General features: G+C 49.8%; 1 protein-coding gene across 1 annotated transcript in view; it reads left to right on the top strand.

Annotated features, from left to right (window-relative positions):
- Positions 1 to 7,178: 7,178 nt before the first annotated feature.
- The window catches only part of ESS2 (ess-2 splicing factor homolog), a 22,023-nt gene continuing 21,118 nt past the window's right edge, over positions 7,179 to 8,083 (top strand). Inside the window, exon 1 of the mRNA XM_042782907.1 lies at positions 7,179 to 7,313. Coding sequence (XP_042638841.1) covers positions 7,179 to 7,313 — 135 coding nt within the window. The remainder of the gene's footprint in view (positions 7,314 to 8,083) is intronic.

The following is an 8,083-nucleotide window of genomic DNA, read 5'->3' as shown; positions in this document are numbered from 1 at the left end:
ACAGGTACTGGGGGAATTGAGGGGGTGTTATCTGGCAAGGGAGCCCCTGGCAAAAAATTAAAGCACTCGGCTGCTAATCAAAAGGTTGGAGGCTTGAGTCCACCCTTGGTGCCTCTTGAGCAAAGCCTCGTGATGCCCTCAAGGAAACCTCCTGGAGCATGGTTGTACTTTGACACACGGGGGTCGCTGCGAGTCAGAATCAACTTGACAGCCACTGGTACTGGGTATCTGGCAAGAGATGAGGTCTGTCCATAAAGCGTGCAGAAACGAGGGCCTGCAAAATGGACATGGGGGTGATATCTCCTGACCTTCTGTAACTTCACGAGGCGGAGACAGAATCACTGTCAGCAGCCCAACACTTATTCCTATGAGACCAAACACGCCGCAACCCTTCAGTCTTTTACCAACTCTGACTCCAACCGTCCCTCTCTCAGCACTCACTACTTCTTTGCTGGGTTCCATAATTTGTTGAAGTGGACACACAGAACTCACAGACAATACTCACCCTATGGAGTTTATTAGGGAAGCAACAGGTTACAATTCAGGTTCAGGAACACTCTTAGGATACAGTTCTTCGATCAGGACAGTCTCTCCTCTGCTATGCCCTCAGGCTCACCTCTCTGGCCCCTGGCCTCTCAGCCTGGACTCTACACTGCTCAGGCAAGTGTTACAAAGCTTGTTTAGCTCTGCTGACAAGGAACTCTGGGGTCATAGAGCCTAAGGCATTTTGCCTGCTGACCAGAAGGTTGAAGGTTGAAACCCACCAGGAGCTCTGCAGAAGAAAGATGGGACAATCTCCTTCTGTAAAGATCTACTGCCTTGGAATTCCAGTGGGGTCGCTATGAATCAGAATTAACTCGATGGCAGTGAGTTTGTTTGTCTTCTTTTTTGGGGATAGATGCACGTAGGTACACCCATTCTGCCAGCAAGCATCCTGCCCACAGGCACTCAGCTTTCTCTTTCTGTGGGCCGGCAAGCCCACCACTCGGTCCTGTGTCTCTTGGTTCCTTGGCTGGTCGTTGCTGCCTGTCGTTTCTGCTAAGGAGGTCCCGCGCAGGGTTCTTGGGGCCACCTCCAGCTCCTCCCTCTTGTTGGCAGTGAGATTCCCCCTTCTGCCTCCAGGAGGGCTCACTTGAAGCCTGGCAAAATGACAAAACTAACCAATCCTCACATTGGGATTCCACACACCTTATTTGCGTGGTTCTATGGGAGCTCTGGTAGCATAGTGCCTAAGGCACTTGACTGCTAACCAGAAGGCTGGCGGTTCAAACCCACCAGCCACTCCTCGGAAGGAAGGTTGGGCAATCCTACTTCCGTAGTGATACTGCCTCGGAAACCCAAGGAGGGGTCGCTATGAGTCGGGCCGACTCGACGGCACATAACAACAACAACAACAACCTCCACAAGGGGGCCATGTACCTTATTGACATTACTTGACAAGCTACCCAATTTCTTCTATTCGTGAGTTTTGTTCCATATTGTTCTCCCACTCCATCCAGGATCTCCCACATAGATTGCCCTCTGAGTGGTTGACAGTGGTAGGGGAGCCATACTTCTGACCGTCACCAAGCTCTTCTCCCTGAACCCTGGCCTTGCCCTTCGAAGACTGCACTTGGACATCTTGGGACGTGTCTGTGTCCTGGACAGCATCCCTGAAGACTGAGCCATTTCCCTTTTCCCCCTGGGCTGAGTGGATATTGGTTCCTACGCAAGGCAGCCATGAGTCAGAGCTAGCCTGAGGTCTTCCTTCCAAGGACCAGCAGCTGGGTCACCTCCTGGCTTTTCTCCTTCCTCTCTAGCTGCCCCTTTGAAGACACCCTCCCACTTGGCCACGTACATGGGCATCCTTGAGCCTCAGTTCCAATCATCCCCCTGTCATCTCCGTTGTCCCCTTGGATTATCTCTTCTCCTCTCAAGACTATCCAAGTTCTTTGCCCATCTCCAGAAAACCACACTCACTGCCACCAAGTCAGTTCCAACTCATTGGGTTGGAACCCCATTGGGTTTCTTTATGGAAGCTGATCACCTCATATATCTTCTGTGGAGTGGCCGGTGGGTTCAAACCATCAACCTTTTGGTTAGCAGATAAATGCCTTAACCACAGTACACTACTAGAGTTCCCCTACACCTTTGCCCATAGAGTGATTAGGTTGTCTTTTTGTTGTCAAGTTGTTGAAGGTTTTGTATATGTGGCAGTTAAAGTTATGTGTCAGCTTGGCTGGGCCTGGTTCTGAGTGGCTGCACAGCTGGATGTAGGTACTCTCCATGATGAGTCTGCTCCATGGTGGAATCTACTAGAACAGCTGAGTGGCTGCCTTAGGGAGGTGGTCTGCTTCCAGTACATAAGGAGAAGCTTTGGGAATGGGCTGTAGCTTTTGGCACACTCGAACCCTGCATGTAGACGAGTCATTGTTCAACAGCTTGCCATGTTCTCAGCCGACCTTGGGACTCTTAATCGACTTGACTCAGTGGCCTGCCATGTGGTTTGGTAATATTAAGGATTGTGCCTTTTTGCTTGTCAGCCTTGGGTTTGTCAGCCTCAGCAGCCAGCAGCTGCCTCAGTGAAGAAAGCCTCCAGCTCCAGTGGGCCTGGAACAAGAGGCAGAGCCGAAGCCCAAGTTTGAGGGGCCTTCATCCAGCCCTTAGAGGTAGCACTTTGAACTTGGACTTCTAGCCTCCAAAACTGTAAGAGAATAAACTCCTGTTTGTTTGTTAAAGTCATCCATTTGTGGTTTTTCTCTTAGAGCGGCATCAGGTAGCCAAACAAATGTGTTTTCTCCAAGTGTTTTCACTTTCTTGGTAAAGTTTTTTTTTTTTTTTTTTTTTAAACTGTGCTTTGGGTGCAAATGAACAAAGCAGATTTGTTTTACATTCAACAGTCCCTGCACATTTGATTTCATGGCCCTGCCTACAATCCCCAACCATAACAAACTCTCCCCTCTTTCCTTCCCTGTGACTACCCCTTCCTTGTCCTCTCTTAACTATGCATTCCGTCTGTCCAGCTTTCCCTCGGTGTGAATGGTGCCCCTCTGAGGTCTCATGGCTGATTGCACTAAGGGGTGCATCGCCCTGGGGTAGGTGTTCTGCATGTAGGTCTTTCTACTGTTGGGCTGAGAGTCAATCCATGGAAGTGAATCCATTTCTAGGCCTGAAGGGTAACCCGGGGCCATAGTCTTGGGGGTTCCACCAGTCTCTATCTGACCAGTAATTCTGGTCATTTTTGTGTTTTTTGATCTTGTTCCATATTTTTCCTCCCACTCTCTCCAGAATCTCTAGTTTTGATCCTTTTCCAAGCAGTTGGCATTGGTAGCCGGGCACCATCTATCTCTTCTGATCTCGGGGTCCTGAAAGCTGACGTCCTCATGGTCTATCATATTCTTGTTTCCAGATGCCTTTGGTTTTCTTCACTCTTCTTGGCTCCAGACGAGAGGAGACCAATAGTTGCATCATAGATGGCTGCTCCAAAGCTTTTAAGACCCCAGTTGCTACCCACCAGAGTAAAGTCTTTTGATGAACAGAAGTTCCTTTTCTTCTCTCTGCCACATGCACATATCAGTCCCAGGCCTCTCCCAACTACTCCTTTGACTGCTCCACCCACAAGCTCCTCAGCCACCTGGTCCACAGTGACCTCTTCCTGTGTTTGAACCAAGCACAGGAGGCTGAGAGCTGCTAATCACCCTGACTCCTCCTCCTTCCTCACCCACCTTACCCAGGCCAACCACAATTTGATTTGATCTCCAACCCCCACCCCCCAGGATCTGTCTTCTCTCCAGCTTCTATGGCACCATCCTGAACCATCACCATCTCTCACCTTGACTATCGTCACCGCCTCCAAGCTTGTCTGCCTGCACCAACTCTAACCAAAACCAAACTCACTGCCATTGAGTCAATTCAGACTCATAGTGACCCCCGTTGGGTCTCCAAGGCTGTCAGTCTTTACAGAATCAGACTGCCTCATCTTTCTTCCAGGTATTGGCTGGTGGGTTCGAACCACTGCCCTTCTGGTTAGCAGCCAAATGCCTTACCCACTATACCACCAGGGCTCCTCTGCCCCCACTCTGGCTCCTCTTTGGTTTGTTCACCATAAAAGCCAAGTCCAAGTTCTTCGCCCATCTCCGGAAAACCAAACTCACTGCCACCAAGTCAGTTCCAACTCATAGTGACCCCTGTTGGGTTTCTTTACGGAAGCTGATCACCTCATATTTCTTCGCTGGAGTGGCTGGTGGGTTCAAACCATCAACCTTTTTTGGTTAGCAGCCAAATGCCTTAACCACACTGCACCACTAGAGTTCCCCACTACTTTTCCTTGTCTACAGCACTCCAAAACCAAATCCAAACCACACCCACTGCCACCAAGTCCATTCCAACTCATGGTGAACTCCGTGAAGTTTATGGAAATAGATTTTCTCATCTTCCTTCCACAGAGCAGCTGGTGGGTTTGAACCACTGACCTTCTGGTTAGCAGCCAAATGTCTTACCCACTGTGCCACCAGAGCTCCAAGGGCTTTTCATTACTCCCTAAGTAAGTTAAAATCCCTCACCATGATCCACAAGGCCCCGTCTGGCCTGGCCTCTGCTTCTCTGGTGTCTTCTCACACTTCCCCCCTCCTTGTACTCCAGAAGTCTTCTTTGGAACTTGTTTGGAAGTTGTCCTACCTCCTCCCACCACTGGACCTTTGCACAAACTCTTCTTTCTTCACCTGTTCAATGACTGTTTATCCTTTGGCTCTGCAATCACTTCCTACCCAGGTGTTCTGGTTACCTAGTGCCACTCTGACAAGAATATACCACAAATGGGATGCTTGAACAAACAGGGGTTTATTCTCTTACAGTTTGGAGGCTTTAAGTCTGAGTTCAAAGTGCCAGGCTCTAGGGGCTGGGTGAAAGCCCCTCAACCTTAGGCTTCAGCTCTGCCTCTTGCTCCCTGCTCACTGGAGCTAGAGGCTTTTCTTGCTCAGACAGCTGCTGGCTGCTGAGACTGACAAGCCCAAGGTTGGCAAGTAAAAAAGGACAGTCCTGATATTATCAAACCACATGGCAGGCCATTAATTCAGGTCCATTGAAAGTCCCAAGGTCGGCAGAACATGGCAGGCTGCTGAACAATAACGTGACTACATGCAGGGTTCAGGTGTGCCGTAAGCTAGAGACCATTCTCAAAGCTGTTTCTTATATATGGGAAGTAGACACATACCCAAAGCAGCTACTCAGCTGCTCCAATAGATTCCACCATGGAGTTAATTACCAATCTCACCATGAGGAATAACTCCATCCAGCTGCCCAGCCACTCAACCAGGCGCAGCCAAGTTGACACACAAACTTAACCACCACACCAGGGAAACATCTTTGACTTCCCCTATGAGGTCAAATCCCCCCAATACAAACTCTTTCCTTGTACTTGTCACAGCTGTGATTTTTTTTTATTGTGATTTGCATGAAAATTTACAGAGCAAATCCATTTTCCATATAGCAATTCATATTTTGTTTCATGACATTGACTGCAATTCCCCACAATGTAACGGCTCTCTTCCCACTTTCTCCCCATAATTACCTTTTCTCTGTGTCCTTCCCTCCCGTGAACTCCCCCCTCCCAGCTCTCTCCCTGTACAAACATTGCCCTTCTGTTCCCCTACTATTTGTTGCTCAAAGGGGTGTAGCTACTTGATGTAAATGATCACCCCATATGCCTGCCTGTCGTTTGGCTGGAAGCCACAGGAATGAGTTCAGTTCCAGACCTGAAGGGAACTAGGGGCCATAGTCTCAGGGTCACACCAGGCTCTATTTGACCAGCAAACCTGTTCTTTTTTAGGATTTTGAGTTTTGTTCCCCATTGTTGTCCCACTGTATCCAGGATCTCCTGCAACGATCCCCCTCTGAGTGGTTGACAGTGGTAGACTGGCACCATCTAGTTCTGGTCTCATGGTCATATAGGCTGAGTATCACATGGTCTACTAATCCCTTGGACTAATTGTTTCCATGTGTCTTTCCTTTTCTTTATTCTTCTTTGCTCTGGATGAGGAGAGACACGTTGTTGCATCTAGAAGTCCTCTTGCAAACTTTTAAGATCCCAGATCCAAGCTTTTAATAGCCTACTCCCCAAAGTAGATGTAGAACAATGTTTTGTGTAGTATGTTATGCCAATTGAGCTTGATGTCCCTGCAACCATGGTCCCAAACCCACAGGTCCAACTACTTGCTCCCTGAGGGTAGCTGGCTGGGGCTGAGCAGTCACCATAACCTTATCCCTTGCCAGCTCTGCTTCACACCTGACATTCTTACAGCACATTCAAATATGCTTGTAGAAACGTCATCTGCCACCCCGTATATGGCCATGGGCACCTTCTCCCCTGCCTAGACATACCTGGTCCTTCAGCCTGTCCACCCCTCCATCCACCCAGAGATCAATGCTTGCCGTCACTGACAGTGCAGTACTGTACGTGCAAAAGGGTCATCTTTGTTGTCTGCACCTCCCATGTACCGCTCTCTGTCTTCCTCTTCCTCAGTGTCACTGTGTGGATCACTCACTTATGGTACATTGTCCTTTCCTTCACCCAAATCAATCCTTGTCTCTACCTAGCTCACAGCTGCAATCTTATGTTTGTTTGTGGCATGATCTAACTGGTGTCTGTCTTCCTGACTGGACTGGCAGCTCTATGAGGCCAGGAAGCATCGCCATGGAGTCCCCAGGGAATCAAGGGATGCCTGCATACTATAAAAGCAAAGATGCACTAACATTATTTGGGCAGAATTTGTTTGCTGTAATTCTCCTTTTGGGAAGCAATTATTCCATGGGAAGTGCACCATGCTGTCATTCAGATGCCTAATAATCTTTAACTAGATATATTTTTTTAATTGAACCACCATTTTTGTTGTTGTTTTTGTTGTTTGCTAGATAAATAGCAGGAAAAAAATTTTTCAGCATTCTTTCATAGCTTAGTTTGGGCCACAGCCCAGGCGCGCATGCTTAACATTGGACGGGATGAAGACTACAACTCCCATAAGGCCCAGCGACCCCTGTGACGTCACATCGGCGGACCGGCGGGCCCCCCCCCTACTGGCTGGCCTTGTATAGCGCCTGCGCCATTGGTGCATTCTCCTTTCACGCTCCACCCCTCCCCCAGACACACGTACCGCTACGGCCCTGTAACGCGCCTACGCCATCTGAGCGGTTCTGGGATAGCAATGGAGACTCCCGGCGCCTCGGCCCGGGCCCTGTTGCTTGCCACCGCGCGGAAGCCGGGGCGGAAGCGCACAGCAGGGACGACAAGGGCTGCGACGAGCAAACAGCAGGTCTTGGACGAGGAAGAGTACATCGAGGTACGACATTGGTGCGGACGCCGGCGACATCCGGGACGATTCCCATTTCTTGCTTTTCCTGTGTCTCTTAATCCCTCCTTTCGGGTCTTGGAGAGCCCTGTCGCCTCGCAGATGGGGAGCCATCCGAGTCCTTGCCCTCTAGGTGTGGACGGTTCCAACGGGCGACTAAGCAGTGACATGTCTTTGAGAGAGGAGGCTTTAGCAGTTTATAAGGGGAAGCAGGCGGCGGCGACTTTGTGTGTATGTGGTGGGGATCTGGGAAGGAAAGTTTTCTATGACAGTAGTTTTGCCGATTGGAAGGACGGTAGCAAACAAGACGGTAACAGCAAGTTCAAGGGCTAGGGGGCCTGGAAACAGGCTGCGGTTATGGCGGCATTCTTGGGTGCGTGGGCTTCCGTGGATCCTTGAAGTGGGTGCTGGTCTTACCGTAAATATGTAGGAGGAGGAGCTGGTGCGGGGATTGGAGGAATCAGTTTGCTTTTAGACTGATAAAAACTCTGGAGGCGCTTTGGTTAAAGCATAGGGATGCTAACCAAAAGGTTGGCAGTTAACGCACCAGCTGCTGCATGGGAGAAATATGAGGCCAGCTTGCTTCTGTAAAGCTTGACAGCCTGGGAGACGCTGTGGTGCAGTTCCACTCTGTCCTCTAGGGGCGCTGTGAGTCAGGATCGACTCCCGGCAGTGGGTGTGGTTTGGGCTTTGCTTCTGTGAAGACTGACAGCCTTGGAGACCCTGTGGGCAGTTCCACTCTGTCCTCTAGGGGCGCTGTG

This window comes from Orycteropus afer, unplaced genomic scaffold (assembly GCF_000298275.1).
Source record: "Orycteropus afer afer isolate SDZICR_OR568_19922 unplaced genomic scaffold, OryAfe1.0 scaffold00502, whole genome shotgun sequence".
Classification (NCBI taxonomy): Eukaryota; Metazoa; Chordata; class Mammalia; order Tubulidentata; family Orycteropodidae; genus Orycteropus; species Orycteropus afer.
Note: the sequence above shows the minus strand (reverse complement) of the source record. Positions and strands in the feature narration are given on the sequence as shown.